This window comes from Globicephala melas, chromosome 13, assembly GCF_963455315.2.
Source record: "Globicephala melas chromosome 13, mGloMel1.2, whole genome shotgun sequence".
NCBI classification, from domain to species: domain Eukaryota; kingdom Metazoa; phylum Chordata; class Mammalia; order Artiodactyla; family Delphinidae; genus Globicephala; species Globicephala melas.
This window is the reverse complement of record NC_083326.1, coordinates 3,832,769-3,857,991: the sequence shown is the minus strand read 5'-3', so window position 1 is coordinate 3,857,991 and position 25,223 is coordinate 3,832,769. Positions and strand designations below refer to the sequence as shown.

At 39.9% G+C, this 25,223-nt stretch overlaps 1 protein-coding gene across 7 annotated transcripts in view; it reads left to right on the top strand.

The window, feature by feature from the left end:
• HDHD2 (haloacid dehalogenase like hydrolase domain containing 2) overlaps positions 1-23,981 on the top strand; it is a 40,446-nt gene extending 16,465 nt beyond the window's left edge. For all 7 annotated transcript variants that reach the window (XM_030867870.2, XM_060310077.2, XM_030867871.3 and 4 more), the window contains 4 exons: positions 3,723-3,807; positions 14,295-14,511; positions 15,911-15,974; positions 20,659-23,981. In XM_030867870.2, coding sequence (XP_030723730.1) covers positions 3,723-3,807; positions 14,295-14,511; positions 15,911-15,974; positions 20,659-20,762 — 470 coding nt within the window. In that variant the 3' untranslated portion in view covers positions 20,763-23,981. The remainder of the gene's footprint in view (positions 1-3,722; positions 3,808-14,294; positions 14,512-15,910; positions 15,975-20,658) is intronic.
• Positions 23,982-25,223: the final 1,242 nt, after the last annotated feature.

Below are 25,223 nucleotides of genomic sequence, written 5' to 3'. Positions count from 1 at the left end.
GGTTATCTAAAGGGGGAGGGTGGGAAGAGGAGAGGTGATTTCTCTAAAAGTACGTTATTATCTAGTTTTGACTTTGGAACCATGTGAATATTTTACATATTTAAAAGGCAATTAAAAAGTTAAAAACAAACCAATCCCTGAAAACCAAAAACAGATTGAAACAAATGAACTCTATATAAAGTTGGTGACATAACCACTCAGAGAAAAGAATTACTTCAGATGACTTTAAAATTCAGTATTTTGACAGTTCATTCATGGGGGGATCAATTCTAAGGATGAAAGAACTGCAAAGAAATCTAAAACTGCATTCAGTAGTATTAGTGTTATTAGTAGTGTTGATATTATTTTGTAATTATAGATGTATTATACGATAAAGTAGTAGTTACGCTAGTATTGTTAGTACTCCAGATTTTAAGTGTAAGTGAAAAGAGATAGAAATATAAAAATCAGATGAGGTATGTATTAATTTTGAATTAAAATATTATCAACTCCCTTGTTCTCTCAAAAAGTACATATTATCTAGATCTCCTACTAAAAAGGCATAGAAGCAGTGAAGCACAGTGGTCAGACTGGTGTCTACTATGGTTTCCCACTTTAGTTCCTTGGAGAAATGGGTGATTCCATTTCTCCAAGGAACTGGAGAAATGGGCAGGCGTTGTATGAGTCTGGGATAACTAATTGTTAGCAAGGAAACTATCGAAAACTAATAAGGTCATGCCTAAAGGACACTGAAGCCAATTTGAAGCCATAGTTGGAGCATCAAAAAATACTGATTGCAATAGATTGCAATGCATCATACGTATAAAAAGTTCAAAATGATATTCATCCCACAAAACTCATTGGTCACTACGGAAAATTGTTAGGGAAGTAACTCATTCTGAAAATGGATAAACGAAACAAGCCTTTCCTATTTTAACTATATTTTATAGTAACTAAACATTTGATGAGGGTAAGTTCTTTATAGAAAAATTATAGCTAGTAAATGCAAAAGGAATGCCAGAATTAGAAAATCACCATTTGGCAAACCCTAGTGACAAAGTGAGAGAGTGGCATGGACATATATACACTACCAAACGTAAAATAGATAGCCAGTGGGAAGCAGCGGCATAGCACAGGGAGATCAGCTTGGTGCTTTGTGACCACCTAGAGGGGTAGGATAGGGAGGGTGGGAGGGAGGGAGACACAAGAGGGAAGAGATATGGGGATATATGTATGTGTATAACTGATTCACTTTGTTATAAAGCAGAAACTAACACACCATTGTAAAGCAATTATACTCTAATAAAGATGTTAAAAAAAAAACAAAAAAAACCAAACCCTAGTGAAATAGGCAACAATATCAATAGATTTTAAACACATTAGGTGAAGAGTTGATGGGGAACTTCAAAATGGAGGAATCAGGCTGACACCACTTGAACCTATTGATCAGTCTTAACATCACTGCAAGTAGAACACACAGAACTCTTGTGCTTCGTGATGTGATATAATTGGAAATTCATGGCATTGCCTATAAGTACTCTTGCCTAGTAATTGAATGTGAACTTATGAAGCCTCTAGATTCAATTACTGGTTTATAGGAAATAATAAGAGTAAAGGAATAAATTAAATAATATCACAAGCAATCAGCCAAATCCAGAATGTGGGACCTTTTCCAAGATTAATGATCTAGTTGCTCCAGTAAGTGGAGAGGAATGTTGCTATAGAATGAGAGGTAAAGGATAACAATCAAATACAATATATGGACCTTGTTGGGTGCCAATTACACATCAGATGTGAAAAGACATTTTGAGACATTTGGGGAGATTCAAATGTGGACTAGATATTGAGTGATATTAAAGAATTATTTTAACTTTGTTGGTGTAATAATGTTAAGGTGGGTTTTTTTTTAGGTCTTTATCAGTTAACGATATGTACTGAAATATGAAAGGGTGAGATGATACTGGAATATACTTAAAAGACTTTAAAATATGTAGAGAATGGTAAATAAGATTGGCAAAACGCTGATGACTGCTAAAGCTGGGTGATGGGTACATCAGGGCTCATTATGAGCTAATCTTTCTACTTTTTAATATTTTTTGAATGTCCATGACAAAAAGAAAAAAGCCTGTAGCCCACAGAACTAACTGCCCAGGGGAGCTGGAGGTTCGCCTCGGGGGCTGTGCGCTGAGGAGCGGCGTGCGACATCTCATGCAGAGCTGATCCGGTGCCCTCAGTGTCCCTGCTGAACACTGACCTCTGCAGCTTGCCTATTCACGCCAGTAGCACTGGAGATTGGAAGTTCCAGCTAGCACTGCTGCCTCAGAATTTCCAGTGAGGTTCTCCCTGCTACTTTATCTTCCTAGCTCCCAGTTTAAAGCCCGGGGTTGGGGGGGTGCTTTTGATTGGCAGAACCTCTGTCTCAGGCCAGTACCCATAGCTGCAGAGGCTGGAAAATAAGTATCTGGTGTTTTCACCCTCTCAGGAGAGGGTGAGCTCCGCTCCTCACTAAGCCTTATGAGCTAGTGGATTCCCTAATTATGAAAATGGTATTCAGAAACTGGGCTACGAAAAACAATGACAAATACATTCTACAATCAGTGTATTTATATTTCTGAGTTAGCTGAAGTACTACAAAACAATTTTTTATTCAGATTTTTTACTTTATTTGAAGAAAGTTTCTAGTTGTGCAGTAGTGAGCTGGAGTTGACATATATAAGCACAATCTCTGGTCTGGAAGAAATCTTTATTTGATGTAAGACTAAACTTGCAACATGTTTATATACATGAAAATACCCAAAGTAGGTAGGTTTTTGAAGGGAATGGAAATATCTTGGCTAATATTGAATATCTTAGCCAGTGGTAGATGGAGATAATAAAAAGAACACATAAAACTCCAACTCTTATCTGTAGCCATTGATTTTATTTTCTTCCTTTAACAAACTTTAACCAATTACTGGATACTCATGGCTGCTGGTAAGGAGGAAATTGGATATCTTGGGTATCTGCTTTTTCTACTTCTTCCCCTCACATTTTGGTAGAATCGATAATGAGAATGCTTAAAGGCAGGCAATAAGAGAGGCAAATAGGAATCGGCATATGGATAATGCACAGACACTTCAATCAGTTTTAATAACTGTGATGGTGGAAGTACTTGTTTGGTTCTTGATCTAAAGTCTTGTCATCAGGTACCAAGGCCTTAAAACATGCTTTAATTATAGAATAATATTTGTGAAACTAGAAGTGGATTAGGTATTATTGTAGAAAACTATAGACCCTACAGTGCATTCCATATTTATCATGATGGTGTTAGCCTCAGCTGTATCACCTAGAGAGTCTATAATTTCCCTTGCCTGTTAGGTTTTCAGTCCCTCATCAGTTGCTATTGATCTGATAGCTCATAGAGAACTGTGGCTCTTCTTGTTGATTTTAATCAGTAAAGCTTTTTGAAGTTAGAAATTGTTGCTTGTTTGAGAACATCAGGTTACAAGTTTCAGTTTAGATCTTCTAGTTATTCAGTAGCTGTAAGACCATGCAAAAGGAATATACAGAAATACTAGGAGACCTTTTTTTTTTTTTTAAGTTATAGCTGATACTTTCAAAGTACACTGGGCAGGATAATCTCTTAAACTTCAGATTATTGGCTACAGCAAAAATTTGTACTTGATTGACTAAAACTACTTTATCATAAAATGTGACATTACTGTTAATTGCATTTTTCAATAATTTTTTCTTTCCATTCCCAGGAATACAAACAAGTGATCCTAATGCTGTGGTCATAGGATTGGCACCAGACCATTTTCATTATCAAATTCTGAATCAAGCATTCCGGTAAGTCTTTAGCTGTTTATTTTTCATGTGATCATATACTCCCTTCTTCTCTTCTTAAGTCTTTGTTGTGTAAGGTTATACATAATTTACTTTCCGGCCACCTAGATTGTAGGTGTACAGATATCTTAAAGATCACTTCAAGATCAACATTAAATATTTATTACTGTCTTCCTTAGTTTTTTAAAAATAATCAATATGTTAAAACGTGATGATCACTGGGGTTTTTCTCGTTCATAGGATCAATATTCTGGGGCAGAAATTCATAATCAAATTGTAAATCTAAAGCTAGGAGTTTTATCTTTTATTATCACTCCTGTGATTCTTCACTGACTATGATCTCTGAAGGAAAATAAGATCCAGGCTAATTCACCCAAAACAGTAAATGTGATTCTTCCTCCAGAGAGAATCCAGGCTGTCGAAAAAAGTTGGCACGTTTGACCACACTTTCAAAGAAATTATTCGACGAGTGATAATGGTAGTCTGATCTGTGATTGTGGCAATAGGGATGAAGAAAATGAGATTCTGGTATTGTCAACATGACTTGATGGACAGTTGGGTCAAGGGGGTGAAGAAGAACAGTGAGTCAGCATGTAGATATCTAACCTAAGTGCCTGTGATAGAGAACACTCCCTGTGTGGGTTCAGGAGGTGATGAGTAGGGTGGGGCTCTTTGAACTGTGAGCTATATAAGTGGAGGGGTTCCTATAGCTGTTGGTAGAAATTGAGGAACCACAACTAACATGTAAAATGTTATAAATCTTCAATTGTGTGTGCATTTTACCTGTATGAACTTTTTACTGCTACTTCCAAAAGGCAGACTGCATACTGGTTCTCATACTTCCTAAACTAAATTGGATCAGAATTTATTCGCAAGTCTACTCTAGAGTGAGATTGTGATTTTTTTCCCCTTGAATTTTTCATTTTTTATAGATTTTTCATTTTTCATCTTGCCTTTTGCTTCTTGTTGAACATTAAACAGTGTAACTTGCCTTTAAATTTATGACAAGTTAAGTAGTCCTACATACTGCATAGATGTACATTGAACTAACTTTAAAAAGAATTTCTTTAATATCTTGGTAAATTTTTGGAATTTAACATCATTTTCTTACCAGTATGAAGATATTCAAGAATCATTCTAACTTATACTTGATGTAGAATTCACTTCTTGATGTATATGTTCTAGAATCAAAATGTTAAAACTCACTACAAGGTTCACACATCTGGGCACATTATTTGATCTTGAAGATGGCTACCCTGTGTACAATCTATGTGGCCAGAAATAGCCCTTTGGGAACAGTCACCTTTTTTCCATTTGCACATTAATTTTAGATCCTCGGTTATGAAAACGATGGCTACTGAATGTACTTTTATTTGTGACTCTCTTAGTTACTGTGACAGTCAAGCTTTTGTTTAAATAAAAACAAATTCACTTTTTATAATTGCTCAGTAGACATTATTTCCCAGAGATCCACTGTTGTGCCAGATTGCTTGAGTATTAAAATTTCTTCACCTACTTCAGTTTTCTATTCTAGCTTCTTGGGGGACAGGGGGCAAAGGGATTATCTCACCAGCTCCTTAAGGTTTATAACTATAACCAAAACCAGTTTTCATTTGAAATAGAGAACCTGCTATTATATCTTACTTCCAGATTTACCCCCTGCTACATTTTATTCATTTCTGAACCACAGAATTCAAGGAGAAGGTATTGATTGATTTTAGCTGGTAATTTGGGAAGGACCTAATATTTAATAGGAAGTTGGGAGGTCTCTGTCTTAGATAAATACTAGACTCAGGGTAATAAAAATGTGTGTTGATGTAATACTGACTTTGTAATTGTTTGCATGCTGTCTAATTAGCACACTTCCCTAACCATATTGATTTTTTTCAACACTACATTTTAAAGCATTACAGTGCACTTATAAGTCAACTCTAATTTCACAAATGCCCTTAACAGCTGGGTGGAAAGTTAACAAAAGGATTTTAGGTCTTGCCCTTCTTTGCATATTGATGTCTCCACAGAAACTATGCCTTCCAACCAATGACTACAGCTGTTTGGGTTGTGACATCTCAAATGCACCGCCAATTAGTTAAATTACTATTCAGGTTCTTAATGAGGATAAACATTGGATTTTAAACCCCGTTGCATATCTGCCTTGAATACCAGCTTTAGGGGCATATTGCCTTCAGGCAGATACATGAATCTTCCACATTACACTCCTCTTATTTACTGTATTTTGAGTGGGTAGCCCCCCTGACATGCATAGTATGCTCTGTCTACAAAAGTGTCTTAAATGTCTGAATAAAATTGAAAACACTGAATTTTAAAGAATTGATTTTGGGGAAGGATGTGAACCACTTATAGGGGATAGATGTGATTTGGGCTTGGGTTCTATGAAACGTTCAAATCCTGAGAACCATGGATGGCTTTTTACCTTTTACCTAATACTAAAAGGTACAAAGTGTAATATAATGGATACCCATATGCCTGTCAATTGGTTTAAGAAACACAAGTTATCAACACGTTTGATAACCCCTGTGTATCCCTCCTCAGTTTTGTCAGCCAAGACCCAAAAGTAATCAGGATTGTGAATTTCTGTTTATCATTGTCTTGCATTTCTTTATACTTGTAACACATACGTAGGTATTTCTAGACTATATGTAGTATTATCTTGCATGTTTTATACTTTATGGGTGCATCAGTTTGCTTTCTTCCCTAGAAGTAATGTATGATTCATCAATATGAATGCCTATAACTCCATTCATTTTCACAGTTGTAGTACTAGCTTGTAGCAAGGTCTTTTTTCATCTTCTGACCTGTTAGGGAAAGAAAAGCATGAGCATTTCAGTAAGGGACCAATTTTAATTAAATTCTATTCAGAGAAAGCCTACCTGGGCAAGCAGATCACTTAATCTAAATGAACTTGGTATTAACAAGACTAAAAAATATCTAACCTCAAAATTAATACATCCTCCCAGAATAGACGCAAAGGTAGAGAATGGACTTGAGGACGGGGCCGTAGGGTAGGGTAAGCTGGAACGAAGTGAAAGAGTAGCATTGACATGACCAAATGTAAAATAGATAGCTAGTGGGAAGCAGCTGCATAGCACAAGAAGATCAGCTCGGAGCTTTGTGACCTCCTAGAGGGGTGGGATAGGGAGGGTGGGAGGGAGGCGCAAGAAGGAGGAGATACGGGGATATATGTATACGTATAGCTGATTCACTTTGTTGTACAACAGAAACTAACACACCATTGTAAAGCAATTACACTCCAATAAAGATGTTAAAAAAATTAATATGTCCTCATTGTGGAAATTTTCAAATGCTCAAAAAAGAAACATGAATAAACAAAATTACCTGTGATTCTCCACCTAAGAGAACAACAGTTAACATTTTAGCATATAGCTAGTTTATTTGTTTCCACGCACATATATATTTAGACAAAAATGACAGTGTATACATACTACGTGATAATTGCCTTTTAAAAAGCCGACAATATATTGTGCATGTTTTTCTGTATTTTTAAATATTCTTCTAAAACATATTTGATTCCCAGAGCATATTCCACTTTAAAAAATGCAGTAAATTGTGTAGCCATGTATTTCTGATTGTTAGTTATTTCCAGGTTTCATGAGTTAGTTTTTTATAAAAAACTTCTGAATGTGTTTGTTAAGCAATATTTATATTTCCGTAACATGTTTTCTCAGAAGTACAGTTGCTGGATCAAAGGAATTTTGGGAAAAAACTTCATGGAAATTGCTTAACTTAATAGTTCACAGAAAAGAAAATTTTTCTACATTAAGAGCAGCTGCCCTCCAGCTTCTTGAGGAGCTTATTAAAATGTTGTTACAGTTGAAGATAAGTGACATCATATAACTTTCACATTTAAATGCGGAGATGAAGGCTGCTTAAGAATAATGTTTTGAAGCTTTGCTAATGACTTCTTTCCTATAATTGTTACAAGGTACGAGAATCCTCCAAAAGTCTTAGAGGTGCACAGAAATTAGTTTCTCGTGTGTTTGGGGAAGAGATTCTTATCCCCGTAAATGGTTTCTGTTGAATATTGGATTGCTTTCTTGTCCCCTTCTCATTAAGAAAAGAATAAAAAGTTTAATTACTAATGTATTCAATTCCTTACAAAGGGAAGAAGGGAAGGGGAGGGGAAAAATCAACAATAATGGCCTCAGTTACTGCATTTGTATAGCAGCTCCTGAATCTTTTCTAAGAGTCCTGGGCATAAGGAATTCTAGAACAGTGTGGCAGTAGGGCTTAAATTAGAAATATTTCTGTGAGCTGTTTCCATTTTGAAAGGGCTGACTGCTATGCAATCTTTTTAATTAAGGTCCAGACTATAAAAATAAAACACTCTGGAGATGAGAAATTGTTGAAGACTTAAGAACTTGAGTTATTTAAAGCGTTCCATTAGTATATGCAGAACTTTATATGCCAATTTGAAGATCACAGAATACAGAATTGAGTTTAATATTAGTCACTACTCATTACTTAATTAACTGGGGAGATTGTTTTATGATCAAGGCAACTCTTGCTACTCTAAATAAAAGCTTTAGGTGAATAAACCACATAAATATATTGTTACTGATCTTTTAAAATTGATGTATAACATACAATAAGGTGTACAGATTGTCAGTGTACAACTCAATAAAAATTGACACATAGATATACCTGTGTAACCCCCACTCTGATCACGAGACAGAACATTTCCAGCGCCCTAGAAGGCTCTCTGTCCCAGTCAATACCACCCCTTCCTCAAGGTAACCACTACTCTGACTTCTATCAATATTGCCAGTTTTTGATCTTCATATGAATGAAATCACACAGTTGTAGCATTTTGTTTTGGGTCTGTTTTTGAGATTTATCCAAATTGTTGCATGTAGCAGTACTTTGTTTTTGTTTATTTTTGTTGTTGTGTAGTAGTCTATTGTATGTATATTCCACAATTTATTCAATTGTTAATGGACATTTGGATTTTCCAGTTTGGGCTGTTAAGAATAAAGCTGCTATGAACATTCTTCTACATGTCTTTTGGGGACATATCCACTCATTTCTCTTGGGTCTGTATCTGGAAGTGAAATTACTGGATAATAGGATAAGTACTTGCTTAGCTTTAGTAAATATTGCCAAACAGTTTTCCACAGTGATTATGTGGAGTCATATGTTATGACCCACCAGCTATGAACAAGAGTTCCAGTTGCTCCACATTCTCACCAGTCTCTCGCTAGTCTATATCACTGTAGCTATTCTTTCTGGTGTGTATAGTGGTATCTTACCGTGTTTCAATTCGTATTTCCCTGGTGAGTAATATTGAAGCCTTTTCATATACTTATTGGCTATTGGATAACTTCTTTTGTGATCTGCACATTCAAGTCTTTTATTGCGTCTGATTGGGTTATAGTTTTCTTAGTGATTTGTTGGGGTTGTGTATGTGTTATGTACACATGTGTCTTTGGTTGGATATATGTACTGCAGATGTCCTATCCCTGCCTGTGGTTTGCCAGTTCATTCTTTTAACAGTATGAGAACATGAAGTTTTTAATTTTGATGGAGTCCAATTTGTCAATATTTTCTTCTGTTATGCCTAAGAAATTTTTGCCCACCTCAGGGTCATGAAGATATTCTCCTGTGTTTTCTTCTGCAAGCTTTATTGTTCTACCTTTAGCAATTAGGTCTAAGGTCTGTTTTGAATTAACTTTTGTGAATTGTGTGAAGTAAATTTCATTTTTTCTTTACAGATATCCAGTTGCTTCTGCAACATTTATTGCGTAGATCAATTCTTTCAAAAGCCTCACAGAATTGCAGTGATGTTTTAGTGCTTTGACATAAATCAAGTGACTATATATGTGTGGCTCTGTTTCTAGATTTTTCATCTATACTTGTGCACTTCCACAGTGTCTTGAATACTGTAGCTCTATAATAAATCTTAAAATCTGGTAGTATACATTCTTCAACTTAATCTTTTTTAAGATTCTACATCGTTTCCATACAAATTTTGGAATCAACTTGTCAATTTCCACAAAAAAAACTCACTAGGAGTTTGATTGCTACTTTATTAAATCTGTGGATTTGGGTAGAATTTACTGAACAGTAATGTGTCTTCCAGTCTATGAAGATGGAATGTATCTCCATTTATTTAGATTTTAGTCTTACATTCTTCAGCAGTGTTTTGCTGTTTTTAGAGTGTAGGTCTTAGAAATTTTGTTGAATTAATCCTTGTATTTCATGTTGTTTGATGTGATTATCAGTGGTATTTTGTTAAATTTCACTTTTAATTGCTTGTTGCTAATACATAGAAGTATAATTGAGATTTTGTATGTTAACTTTGTATTCATGACCTTCTTACATTCACTTGGTAATTCTAATAATTTATTTATAGAATCTTTTGAATTGGATTTTCTACATGGACAGTTGTCAACCACAAATAATGACAGTTTTACTTCACACCTACCAATCTTTGTATTTTCATTTCTTTTTCTTGCTTTATTACACTCTCTGGGAACTACAATACCAGATAGAAGTGGTGATAGTAGGTAGCCTACTATTAATGAGAAAATTGCTGTGTCAGTATGATATTGGAGATATTCTGGGGGTTTCAGTTAAGTGTTGATGGGATTTTCTCTTGATATATTTCATGATTTGCTATTGTTTTAATTTGAACTTTTGGTAGTTGGTGTTTGTCAGGTTGATTGGTATTAGTTTTAAATGTATTGAATGTCAAGATTTTGGCATCACCTCGTTCATTTGTTCTCAACTGGGGACATTTTTCCTCCCCAGGGGACATTCAGCAATGTCTGGAGACATTTTTGGATGTCACAACTGGGGGAAGAAGAGTGCTACTGGCATCTAGTGGGTAGAGGCCATGGATACGGCTAAACATCCCACAGGTATAGGACAGATCCCCCCACATAAAGCATTTTTCAGTTAAAAAATGACAGAAGTGTTGAGAGTGAAAAGACCTGATCTGATTCAGTTTCTTCATTTGATAAGAAACCGGGGCCCACAAATGTGAAGTGATTTGTTGTTACCTATTTTAAGTAGCACAGACACTACACTTCCTATATTTATGAATAAAAATAATTGTCATTACTGTCAGATAGATAGCATGAAAAAGTTTGCATATATCATCTCTATTCCCCAAGAAGGTAAGCGTTATTCCGCATTTTATGGATCAGGACACTAAGGCATACAGTGCTTCATGCATTAATTAACTTACCCGATAAATATTTAGTGAAAGGTACCAGGGTTTGTTTTTGGTTTTGTTTTGGATTTTTTTTTTTTGGAAGTAAGAAATACAGTGATGAGTAAAACTAATGGGCATAGTGGAGATTGTAAGCTAGTGAGGAAGACAAACCAAACACAGTTGAGTAAGGATTATAAACTATAGGAAGTGATATAAAGGAAAAAGGGGATGAGATAGAGATGAAATGTGAGGAGGAAGTCCACTTTGCAGGGAGATTGGGAATGGCTCTTTGATGTGCTGACATTCAAGCTGAGACCTGACAAGTGAGCAGAAGATAGCTGTGTGCAAAGTATGGGGCTCTGTTTCAGGAGGAGGGAACACCAGGTGTGGGGGCTGAAGCAGGAAAGACTGTGTACATTTTTGGTACATAGTCAGTGACGGGGAAGGTGACTTGAGATTGGAGATGCTGACAGTGGCCAGGTAAGGCCAGGCCTTACAAGCTTCGGTAAGGACTTTGGGTTTTATACTCTTTACAATGAGAGGTTCTTGAAAGGTTTTAAGCAGGGGAGGGACACGATCCCATCTGTACTTTTAAAACTCCCCGTATTGCATGTACGATGGGTTGGAATAACAGGGGAAGAGTAGAAAGCAGAAAGATGAGTTAAGACTATTGCAGAGGTTCGCCAGAAGTAGTAAGACCATTTTGAGAAAGTTTTGTTTTTGTTTTGGACTTGGAAGTGACTGGATTTACTAATAATAGGGATGTGGAAGGGTGAGGGAAAGTGAGAAATCAAGGATGATTACTAGTTTCTGACTTGAGCAATGGGGCCAATTTACTGAGTTGGGAAAGATTGGGGGAGGGTCGTTTTGGGGGGGTGGGAAGAAAAGGACTCAATCGTTCGATATCAGGCATATTAGGTTTCTTACTTAAGCTGCCGTGTAATTTCATTTCCACATTCTCCATCTTCAGCAGAAATGGTGAAAAGTTGATCATTTTTTCTAAAAAAGTGAGTTTATTTGGAAGAGTGCTGGATTGGTTTTCTGGAGTTCTGGGTTCCCGCTCTCCTTGGTCTTGGCCAGCATCACAAGGTGATCTTCTCTTCTGTAAAATGGGCGTGTTGGACTTGGTATTCTTTATGGTCCCTTTCAGTAACGTACTGTGACTCTGAATTTAAGTCATCCCCTTAGCTTTTCTCTCACTGCTCTGCCTAACATTTTTATAATGTGGTCCAGCTCCCTGGCTAGGACTTTTTATAGTTTTTTTCCTTTGCCTACATGGAATTTATAGCCATGGATTTTTGCATCAGGCCTTCTTTATGCCTTTTTTTCTTGTATCGTGCACCTCAGTGGGCTTATAGTTAAATAGAGACAGAAGATTCTCAGATTTCTTCCCGATACATTACTTCCGGTAACAAAACAACCAACTTTTTTTTGCCCTGTCTAGGAAGTGTGAAAACAGTCCCAAGTATTGGGGTGTCTATTTTCTTACATTTTGAAAATGTTTATACAAAAATCTTTTAATCTGCGTCCTTGAAAATATTTACCTTTCAATCTATCCTGAACATGCCTTGGCTCTTCAAAGAGTCAGTAAAGCTTATGCTGAACGTAGAAGAATGACAGAAGCAAGAACCACTTCCCTGAGAGATGCCTGTCTTCTCCAAGCTCCTGAAGAACCAGTTCCCATTTAGAGAAATGTAGAGGAACCCACAGTTTCAGCCCTTCCAGAGAAGGCACGGGAATTAAGTACACACGTCAATCGAGCTGATAAGTCTCATCCCCAGTTAATATATAATAAAATATTAACAAAGCTAAGTCAGATGAGTTTTTAGTTTAGCTGTGTAAGTGGAGAGCAATTTCGAGGTCTGTTGCATAAAGAATTCCAGTTCCATGGTAGAGTAGCAAGTAAATGGGATTGGGGGCAGAGTGACAAGAGGGGAGATAGATAAACCACCCGTTATTATCTCGTTGCTATCAGCTGTGGTTCTTTAAGGCCAACATAGTGGCCTTATCAGGTTTCCTAACAGTTGGATTTTAAGATCTACTTTAAGAAATAAATTTGTATTACTATTAGTGAATAAATTTGAAGGATCTGTCCTGTGCTGTGAGCAATTCGTAGTAACTAACAATAAGGCCCTGTAATAGTCCGGTATTGGTTTTTACTTAATAAAATATTTAATCATAAATGTCTGAATCCTGCATCTCCCACAGGAAGGCATTTCCATGCCCACTGACAAGAATAATTTAGCAGTTTCATAGTTGAGCGCTTAATTACTCATAATTGTGAAGGGTGAGATGTGATGAATTCTTCCTCGATGGACATACTAGATATTTAACTAAGTAGATGACTTAAATTAAGCTAAGTGAGATCATTTATTACATTGGTTAAAAGCAGTTTAAGAAGAATATCATGTCCTGCATTCGATTAGATGATATGTGTGTGACTCTCTCTGCTGTGTGACTTACAGGCTACACTGTTGGGATGGTTGGCAGATGTTTTTGGATGGGGGTTGGTGGGGTTTTTTTAGATTTGTTATGTTTTGCCTGAGTAAGTAATGAGGATCCTTGACTATATGTAGAGTTTAGTTCTCTAACAAGAAAACTCTTTATGCCCTTTCGGTTGGTATGAGAGTATTTGTCCTACATCAGGAAGAAGGAAAGGACTTGACAGTATAGGCTCACCCTTAAGCCTTACTGCTGTGTCCTTCAGGGAAGACAGCCTGATTTGCAAAGTAACGCCCGAAGCAGTCAAAAGGTAAAATGAAGAGGGAAAGATACAAGCAGAAAGTATTTGTAAAATGGTCTATGAAATTTCTGAATTCGAAAGAATCATATTTTGGAGCAGAGGAAAGAGGAAACCAGGTATTTTAGGAGCTAGCTGAACATGTCACTGCAGCATCAGTTGAGTCGTGTTGTAAAAGGCTCAGGAGCCTCCTGCTTACCATTAGGGAGGTTGAAACAACTTGTCTCATTAAGTTAAGCTTCTTCCCTCAAGTGTCTTATTTAGCTTTACTTCCCTTAATTCTCTTTCCATGGTGATTTGGGTAAAATGTCTGAAACCACTAAAGGTAAAAGGTTGAAGCAATCACAAATTTAATCTATCACCTTTCTTTAGTGTATCTGAGTGTAATTCTCAGCAGTTCCTAGCGAATTCATTAGAAGACAGCAAGTCATTAAAAGTTAATAAGAAACTATTCGTTTCTGTGAGTGTGAATAAAACCACTTTGTAAGTCTGACATTCTTTTCCAGTCATAGAAACCTTGCTTTTAGCCAATTTCCATTTTCTCTGTCTCTCTAGGTTGCTCCTGGATGGGGCACCTCTGATAGCAATCCACAAAGCCAGGTATTACAAGAGGCAAGATGGCTTAGCCCTGGGGCCCGGACCATTTGTGACTGCTTTAGAGCATGCCACAGATACCAAAGCCACAGTCGTGGGGAAACCAGAGAAAACGTTCTTTTTGGAGGCATTGCGGAGCACTGGCTGTGAACCTGAGGAGGCCATCATGATTGGAGATGTAAGTAGAAGAGCCCAGGAAATGCCCTGGGCTTACCTGTCATGCTGGGAGGAGCCAACTTCAAAGCACTGCTTTGAGACACAAGCAGGCTCTTATTGGTGATATCAGATGGTAGTAAGAGGCTACCCATAAAACAGGCTTTCCAGTAGTTGTTTACTGGTATTCTAAAGAACTGAAATATTGATTATTTCTGACATTCTTCATAGTGTGATGAGATATATACAATTCAAAAGACCATCAACTGCAAGGCAATTAAATGCTTTATGTGTCTTTTTGAAGAAAACTTCTACATAGATTTAGACTTTTTTGACTATTCCTTAATGCAAAGAACACCTATACCCAAAGAATTCTCCCATTATTGATTTTTTTGCTAGTATATGCTTTATGGAAGAACTTCCCAGTCTGCGTGCCACAAATAGCTAAAGATATCGATTGCTTCAGGCCTAGGAGTAGCAGGGCTGAACCTGGACAACCGGGGGCCCTACCCAGTGGGCCCTCCCTTTCCTTGTTCACTTTTTCCCTCCTCCCTTCCTCCTGTCCCTCTCCCCCATCTCCCCTGCTTCAACAAGGCAAGTTTAGATGCACAGAAAAGGTTTTAAGTTAGACCTTAAATGAAGATTTTGACATTTTAAGACTCATTTCCAAGGGCTGTTGTTGAATAATATGAATGATTTTTAAGGAAAAAACTTTTCTTTGGGCGTGATCTGAATGAATCCTGCTTATACACATGAGATGGTAGGATTGATTTTATTGATGATGTTTCTTCCAGTTTTTGGATTTTTATTACCTTGAATTTGTCATCACAATTAGCCAAGTATATTTACCCCTATCTTGATTAAGAATCGGAAAACAGAAACTTCCCTTTGAAACTGATCTGTTATTCCTAAGTGTGAAGTGAATATCAGACAGTCTCAGAATCTGTTTAAGTACACTGATCTGATTTGATTCCCCGTTAGGGACGATTGGATGGAACGTAAGGATAATGTTACGTGGACAGCACAAGAGCTGTCTTCTGAACCTAGTTCATTCACTGTCCTGCAGTTGGATCATTTACCTTAAAAGCTGCCAAATGATAGAATACTTTTTTTCCATGATCTGTTTTAAAAGGAAGTAGATGTACATGTGGCAAAACATGAAGCACTGTAACTGCTTTTTATGTTTGGTTACTAGGATTACTACTCTGTTTTTTACCTCTACCTCTATTACGCTTCCCTTTTCCAGTGGTATGCTCCTTCAGACATGGGTTTATCCTTTTTTACACCTCCTTCTCTTTCATTTTAAGGAAAAAAACATGGGATTACAGTTGGCCATCCTGTCCTAATAAATCAGATCAATTGGTCAGTTTTGTTGGCAGGCTCACTGATGACACTGGACTAAATGCTTCGTTGTGCTTTTCTAGGATTGCAGGGATGATGTTGGTGGGGCTCAGAATGTCGGCATGCTGGGCATCTTAGTCAAAACTGGTATGTATCTTCAGTATAATATTCTGTTTCTCTAAAACAGAATGGTAGAATACACAACTGCTTAAAGAACAGTCTTTGAAGAAATGGCAAAGCCCACTGAGCATTTTAATTCTCTTTCTGCCACAAAGCAAAAATAAAATGGGTTTAGGATTGCAGGGAAAAAAGAATGTGAAAGGGCCCATGCTGTGCAAAGCTAGGAGGATCAGATCAGAGTTCAGAGGTATTTTAACAGTTACACAGAGATAACCATACACAATTGACCATTAGCATTTGTATGATTTTCTGGATATGCAAATCACCAAAGTTGACCAGAAGACCATTGATAGTGGGGCTCTGTAAAAATATGTTTTCTTTTTGCACCAGCTATAAGATGTTTATCTTTTTAGCGACTGGCTAGCTAAGTGATATGATACTTTGTGTTAATGTTTACATTTTTTAAAAAAACACACAAAAAACTTTTGTCTTTTCACTTACTGTTTTAGTAACAATTTCCTGTACCAAAGTTAGGTAAACCGGGTGTGGTCCCTCAAATAAATTTAAGGAAAGGGAAAGAACCTAATGGAGGAGACTCAGCTAATACGGTATCATGGCAACAGTGGACCAGTTAGGTGTCCTGGGTCTTGGTCTCAGCTCTACACTGACTGTGAGACTCTGGGCAAGGCCCTTCACCTCTTTGGGCCATTTACGGATGATGGGGCTGGACTGGACCCTTCTAGCTCTCACAGTATATGAGTATTACACTGTGCAGTTTTCCTGTGTGGAGTGTGATTAATGAAGTCCTTTCAAGGTAAGGAAAGAATAGTCATGAGAGTTGTGTGGGCTTGTGTGCTGTTGCACTAGGAACTTGATGAGCCTTTTCAGATAAAATGAAAAGGTCTCCCCCGCACCTGCCCCCAGCTGGAACCTGCTGAGCTTAAAACTAATAGCATGTGTTTGAGGATGACAGCCAGGAGTCTGGTCCAAGAATTGTCATCGGGCTCTTATCAGTTAAATAGCAGATAGGTGGTTCCATAGATGGCTCTGTGAGTTCATATGCCTGGCTTCATACAGGCTGTTCAGAAAAGGGAAGATTTAAACACTAAGTCACAGACGAGCTGCCACTGGGAAATTTTTTAGATAGAGTATATTTACTCATGACTGTGATGTTCAAGAAAATGTGGTTGCATAAAAGCTATTTTGAATTTAAAAACAGAAACAAGAAAACATAGATGTTGCTACAATTGAATAAGAAGTATTTTCCAGGCCCTGTGTGAACAAAGAATGGGAACAGTCTTCTCATGCTGGGCGTCTGGAGTGAACCAGTGGAGCCTTGCAGATACTGACTCCAGTCACTCTAGAATTAATAGTATTGTGTTTTCACATTTCTAATTCAAAATGATCACCGTCTTCCCAGAAACATGCCCTTTGATGGAAGCAAAAAAGAGGATATATCAGGGAGTCAGGAAAAATAGCCACACTCCTCATCCTCCCCTGTATCTGAATTTTCAGATGCTTGGCATTCCTCATCATTTTATGATCTGCTCATTGAGGAAACCCTCAGCTAACTATTTTCCTCTCGGGTATTGTTCCCATGAACATTTCCTTTCTTTAGGTCACATAACTAAGGATTTGCACCAAGTATGAAAACTGGTCCTATGCCAGGGTCTTGTAGGCCCAGCTTCCCTAGCTGGTCTCCATTGGCTCTGCCTTCTTTTCTGACTGGCAGTTGGTTGTTGTCAGCCTGTCACAGAGGCATCCAGTTAGTCTTAGAGAAGCCAGCAGCTCCACATAATCAAATCTAAAATGTCTAACTTAGAAACGTAGCTAAGTCCAGCTCATGAAAACAGGCCCATTTGTACTGTTCATCTTTGGTCAGAAAAAAGTCCCAAGTAAGCCCACTGTTCTGAAAGCATAGAGAGCAGCTGGCTCCACTCATAAATTTGAACTCAGTGCAGTGAACAATTGCTGGGTTTCCCAGTGTTTGAAAATTACCACAGAGATTTTAAATTATTCAGTGATAGTCTTGAGCAGTTTTGTTTCTCAGTAGTAGCACATAATAGATGCTCAATATACATTTGCTCCACGATTTGTTAGTAAAGACTTTTTTTTTTTTTTTTTTTGCGGTACGGGGGCCTCTCACTGTTGTGGCCTCTCCCGTTGCGGAGCACAGGCTCCGGACGCACAGGCTCAGCGGCCATGGCTTACGGGCCCAGCCGCTCCGCGGCATGTGGGATCTTCCCGGACCGGGGCACGAACCCGTATCCCCTGCATCGGCAGGCGGACTCTCAACCACTGCGCCACCAGGGAGGCCCCAGTAAAGACTTTTGACTAGCCATAACTAGAATCTGTTTCTGTTTAGCATGTAAAACAATCACCTAGAAAAGATGGGATCAGCCTTTGTCCACTGTTGTCAACATGGCTTCCTGCATTCTCCCTCCATTCACCATTTATTCGTCCAGGAGAGTATAGACTGGCACACTGAGTCAGGCCTGAGCGATGGGGGCCTGCTTCATTCACTCAGCCAACGTTGTTGAGCATCTGCTATATGCCAGACACAGTGCAGGTTGCTAGAACTATCACCCATGCATGAGCCACTGTGTCAATTTGTACTTTGTAGAAACCCCACTTGCAGAGCCAGACTAAGCAAAAGCCTTCTGGAAGCTCATGGCTAAGAAACCTGACTTTCACGCATTTGCCTTTAGACCACTGGCTCCAAGAAATGGGTGGTATAGCAAAAGTTCGTCATTAACTTACCTATGAGAACAAGCAGAAACCTTGCAGAGGAGTTTATACTCAATGGGATTTAAGCTAGAAAAAACTAGCAGTAGAGTTTGCTGTGTGGACCATACTGTGGACAGGTGCCTTGAGGACGCTAAGGTAAGTTAGCTTTGTACGTTAGGTGCTGGCTCCTTTCCTGTAGGAATTCACAGTCAGCAAGACAGGACAGGAAGCATCTTCACTACCACATTGTCAAGTTGGGGAAGGGGGGTTTTCAGGCTTGGTGTTTGCTGAACAAAGCCTCTTAAAGAGTAGTTACAGAAAACAGAAGGGATTGTAGAAAGTGGTGGGTCTGTGGTTGGGGAACCCAGATTTAGACAGAGAATACTGAAAAATGCAGAAGAATAAATAGCAGAGATCACAGAAAAGGGGATGAGGGAGCGAGGAGAAAGGGCAAGTGCAGAGGCAGCGCTGAGACTACAGGGCAGTCGGCCTCGTTCCCCCAAGGCCCCGTCTAATACAGTGTTCATCCCTCCCTTCCTTCCTTGCTTCCTTCTTTCCTTTCTTTCTTCCTAAAATGCTGTGGAATGCTCACCATGTGCTAGTCATTATGTCAGGTGCTGGGAATACATGGGGGAACATAACAGACATAGTCCCTGCTCTTAGAGAACTTATAGTTTTAGATGTGAGGCACACGTTAAACAAATAAATATATAATTACGAATTGTTATAAATACTGTGGAGACAAAGAACAGGGGAGAGAGAGAGAGAGAATAACAGGGAGGGGATCTCATTTGGATGGGAAGGTTGGACTGACCCGAAGCCTGAAGGAGGTTGTCGTTGAGAAGAATGTTCCAGGCAAAGGGAGTGGCAGATGTGTCCAGCACAGGACTGCAGCTGGTGAGAGAAGCACGTGCTAAGGTGAGGGGTACTGGGCCTGGTGACTGAGGGGCCTGGTAGGCAACAACAGAGATACAGGGTTCTTTCTGAAGGGCATTGGAACACATTAAGGGTGTTTAAACAGGGGCCATGCATGGTCTGACTTACATTTGTAAGAGTCTGTGACCGTGCTGCACTGTTCAGTTGTGGCCCTTGAATTGCAGGGTCCAGGGAAAGTTCGGCAGCAGGCCCACCCGTCAGTGCCCTGCCGGGCAGCCTGTCCTGCCGGCCCGCCTGTGAGCACTGTGAGCACCCATCTCTCCTCCCCTCCCACTCCCGGGCGCCCTCATTTGCCCACTCACAGGGCTCCTGTTCGGCAGCAGCTCATGCTGTTTCCAGTCACCCTCTGAAGCTGACAAGGCCTCTGCCCTGTGGGGTCTGGGCTTTCATTTAAAAGCACTGATTTATTCACCATCCCTATCTGTAGGGCTGCTGGGGGAAGAAAATGATTTCAACAGCTGAGGAGATTCGAAGGCACCCTTAGCTCTCAGGTGACCCAGTACCTGTGACTGTCCATCATGAAAGACCAGAGGGCCTGGGAAATGCTGAATATGACCTTGCTTTGAATTGCCTCATGGCATTCCTGAAGCCTGGATAAAAGGTGCTTTGGGAGCTGTGGAGACCTTGATTCTCTCATCATTATAAGGGTGGTCTCTGGTGTCCCAGGTGCTCATGGGGTGTGATTAATCTGGTGTTCTACCAGTAGCCTTTGTTCACTGGCTTTACTTTCTTTTTTTTTTTTTGTAGTTTATTATTGTTACTTTTTTATATCTTTATTGGCGTATAATTGCTTTACAATGGTGTGTTAGTTTCTGCTTTATAACAAAGTGAATCAGTTATACATATATATATGTTCCCATATCTCTTCCCTCTTGCATCTCCCTCCCTCCCACCTTCCCTATCCCACCCCTCTAGGTGGTCACAGAGCACCAAGCTGATCTCCCTGTGCTATGCGGCTGCTTCCCATTAGCTATCTACCTTACATTTGGTAGTGTATATGTGTCCATGCCTCTCTCTAGCTTTGTCACTGGCTTTACTTTCATTTCAGGGAAATATCGAGCAGCAGACGAAGAAAAAATTAATCCACCTCCTTACTTAACTTGTGACAGCTTCCCTCATGCCGTGGACCACATTCTGCAGCATCTACTGTGAACCATTATGTGAATCAGAAGCAACTTGAAACGCAGCTTTTCATTGTCTGGAAAGAACCCCTCAACAACTTAATGCCACTTAATGACAGACAGAGACCACTCAGCCCTGGTCACCATTTAACCCTCTTTTGTTGGGCAGTAATTAGAAAGAAAGGTATTGAATTGCAGCCAGACACCAAGCCTGGCTAATCCCTTTTGTTTTTTTTCCGTAAAAGAAGATGAGATCCAAAGAAAGGGAAAGCTGAGATTTTGTGCCATTCCTTTTAAAATATTCATCAGGTTAGCGGCGCTGGGGAAGAGTCTCCTGCAGGGAGCCTGTTCTCTGCTGTCTCCTCGCTGGTAAATTGGAGGGGTTCAGACTCTGAATAAAGTTGAATGGTGTTTTTTAAGTTATAAAGTATTGCATTGAAGAGTGCATTAGGCTGTAGTTTTAATATTGAGTTCAACTGTGAAATCCATCAGAAGTGCCAAGTAGGGTACAGGACAGAAGCAGCAGAATAAAGTGTCCTTTAGCCCAAGTGAAGGAGTGAATTTGCTTTAACAGATGTTGAAAACTAGATTAGCTACTGTATTATTCCCAGCACGGGTGACTTCTTTTTCTCTTCGTTAGCCAGAGATGAGTAATTTAAATTTAGAACCTGGTTTTAATTTAAAATAATATTTCCATTAATAACCTATTCATTGCAGATACCTATTATACTGTGTAACAGTTGTTTTGGAAATTTTATGTAAAATTAAAACTATCAGTATTTTACAGATGTTTTAATTAGACATTGTTATTAACAGGAACAGTGCAGAAACTAAAATCAAGCCTTTAATGTCTTATAGACCATGCATTTTTGAGGCTAGTGTCCACCCGGGTCCTATTAACTGTGCATTTGCAAGATTTCATTATTTTTGCCTCTGACACTATGGGAAAAATCTTTCAGAAGCTATTGGGACAGATTCAAGCTTTTATGTACTTGGTTACTAGGGCTGTAAAATGAAATCTCGTCTTGCAGCATGGATTCTTCTTCTCATGTTAAACCCACCAAAATGAAGGGGACTAAATAGGTAATGATTTTCTTAGTGCATTTGCATACTGTGATGATCCTGGGCCTTTGCAATTGTTTTACTGGGCTCTTGGGCACTGGATTATTAGCTTGTAATTGTCCATTATCGTGGTGCTCACCTTACTGAAGCGCACAGCAGTGTTAATGAGCTCTGGGTTTTGATGCTTGTTTAGAGATCAGCTTGGTCTTGGCTGGGAGGGAGTAAAGCTAAATAAATGGCCGCTTCCTCTCCTTCTGGTCGTTTGGTGAACACTTTTCTTGTTTTTGCAGATGCCCCAACCTAGTCCTTACGGTCCTAGAGTGCAGAAGACAGATGTGCTAGGGCACCACCCCAGATCAGGAGGAGGAGTGCAGTGACTGGGGCACAGAGCAGGGAGCCTGGCCAGCACTTCCCTTCGGTGACCTGGGGCAACTCCCCTAGCCACTCCTGCATCCTTTGCCTTCTCTGTAAAGTGGAGATACCCCACCACGTAGGTTTGTTGTGAGGGTTAAATGCACAACCCGTATATCAAGGACTTTAAATAGAATCGGACGAATGTTAAGTGTTGCCTGTTTGCGATGATGACACAGATGTAGCAGGAGTATCTGCATTTAACAATCCGGAAAAGGTTGGTAGAATTCATCTCTACCGTCAGTTCAGTGGGGAAAGTCTTCCTGAGAATTAAAAAAGAGAGACATTTAAATTCCTTCAGGCCGGAGCCACACAGAAAAGCCCAGCATGCAGGCAAGAGGGGCTGCTGGGCGTGTTCACCAGTGGCCTGTTCCCCGGCACCTGGGTCACTGATTCCTTGGCCCAGGCGTTATCAAGGGTTTGCTAGCTGCTGTGTGCGAAGTGCCTGCTAGGAAATAAACATTGAAGAGAAGGATTTTGCCTGGAGGGCCCTTACTAGGTGAGGAGCTAAGGAGAATACCTAAGGCAGTGTGCAGACTCTGTGTCTCCCTTCTCTGTGACGTGGTCCTGACCACAGGATGGAGTGAAGTGTTCCCTCCTTCGTGCCATGGAGCAGTTGTTAGATTGTACTTAGGTCTTCAAACGTCTCTTCTCCCCACCAGACAGGACTCTGCGCTACAACACAGATGGGCACTCAGGCCGTCACCAGACAACTCAAAATTAGCTGTAAATATTATAGGAATTGAATGCTAGAGGGTATAGCTATGGGTAGGGAGGAGAAAATGTTTCATTTTAGACTTGCTGCTCATAGGGGAGGCCCGTTAGGCACTTAAATAATGGCTCTGATGCTCTGGAGACACGTTAGAGCTAAAGCCAAGCTGTAGACATCACTGATGGGCAAGTGGCAGGAGGGGGTAATCCTGCTGCGTGTAACGAGCCAGCCAAGAGAGACGGCTGCTCTACTTTCCTCCATTCTCGCTCGGCCCTCTAGGCCATTAAAATCTTGGCTATTTTATTTACATAATAAACATTATATAGGACTTTCTAACTGACCTGTCCACGGTATGAAGTTCGTGAGGATAAATAGAAATCTTGGTTTAGGTCGAGGTTACTGTAAACATTCCCAGCTCAGCTGGTTGGTTTGCCTTGGGCTTCATGGAGGAGACTGAATAACCAAAGTACATAAAGGACTTTATTTTCCAGCCATTACATTTCAGGGGCTGTCTTGTGGTGCTGACCCCAAGGATAGTGTTGGTGCCAGCTTTACTATAATCCTGTCCTGGCCCCAGAAAAGGGACCAAGTGACATCTTAGGACTTGAAAGGGCATTAGAGAATGCCCATTGTCAGGAGGCGGTTATTGGGCATCTCCTGTGAGCTGGGCGTGGAGGAGGGCGAAGGACCAGTCTGGTGGGGAGACAGGGTTGTTGCACCCACTTCACTCTCACACGTCCAGAATCAGCTAGTTCTGCAGTGGCTCTACCTACCCACCACTCTACCCGAGCGGAGCGGATTGTAATGCCTGGAAAGGAGAAGGGGGCTGGCCCACCTCCCTGGTGACGGTTCCATCAAACACCTGCGGTTGTGGGTATCAGAAACTGCCCTGGAGTGACTGTCGTCACCTCACTCTTAACCCCACACTGAAAAATTACAGGAGTGAGTTGGACAGGAAAGTCAAAACACAACCGCACTATGTTCAGTTGGTTTTGGATCGGTGGTGGTTCATGTTGTATGAAACTGAAGTCCTTGGGCACCTATAATAAAGAATTTTTAAAACTGCACTAATCTATTTCATTAAAACACTTGCCTTGGGTAGCAGAGTACTTCGTCCTGTTAGCAGTTGTTTGCATAGAGCCATGTTTGCGTTATTGAGTTTCTTTGACATAAGTCAAAAAGGCCTTTCCCGCGTAAATGCACAGGGCCTTTGCTGAGCTGACTTTGTGTTACACCAGCCATCAAGACCTACTACCCAAAGCATGCTGCTGTCCTTGAGAGGCGAGGTGCCAGCGCACCAGAAATCGTTTATCATAATTCAAACCGCATCTGTTAAGATGAAACAGATTTTGATATCTTTTTCCTGTGTTTAATGTCATACACATCTCAATGCCTGTTTGTTTCACTGGCTGATGTGCCTGAGAAAACCAAATATTTTATTTTAAATTATTTATGTATTTATCTTTGGCTGTGTTGGGTCTTCGTTGCTGCGCACGGGCTTTTCTCTAGTTGCGGCAAGCGGGGGCTACTCTTCGTTTTGGTGCGCGGGCTTCTCATTGCAGTGGCTCCTCTTGTCGCAGAGCACGGGCTTTAGACGCACAGGCTTCAGTAGCTGTGGTGCCCGGGCTCAGTAGTTGTGGCTCACGGGCTTAGTTGCTCCACGGCATGTGGGATCTTCCCGGACCAGGGCTTGAACCTGTGTCCCCTGCATTGGCAGGCAGATTCTTAACCACTGCGCCACCAGGGAAGTCTCCCAAATATTTTTAAATGCCCTTGGGAGTAAATCACTAAGGAAGACAGCAGAACGTAGCTCCAACTCCTAGATACGTATCTTCTAGTTGGGAAATTGAGCTATCTTCAGCTAGTTCTGGCCTCTCCAGTTCGCCACAGTCCCCCACCTCTTCCTTGTCTTCCTTTACCCATGTGTAACTATATTCCAAGTTCCTACAGCATTTGAGTTATGACCTCTGCTTTAGAAGAAAATACCACATGTGGAATTAGGTTCAAATTTCCACCAACAACTAACGGGCCAATCTCCTATATCCCTATAAACTGAGATATACTTTTAGTCTACTTTAAAAAAAATAACCAGAGACTCTAAACAGTAGATTAGTCATGTATTAGTTGATCTCTCTCAAAGCCCCACTAAAAGAAGAGGAAAGGAATAAAGATGTTATAAACCAACAAGGACAACCCACAAGAGCATGGTAGAGGAGACAGCAGTGGATGACAGGCTTCAGGCTTCGGGAGATGGAAAGAGGATGATGGAGTGTTGATAACTAAAATCAACACAAAGGAAAAAACCAA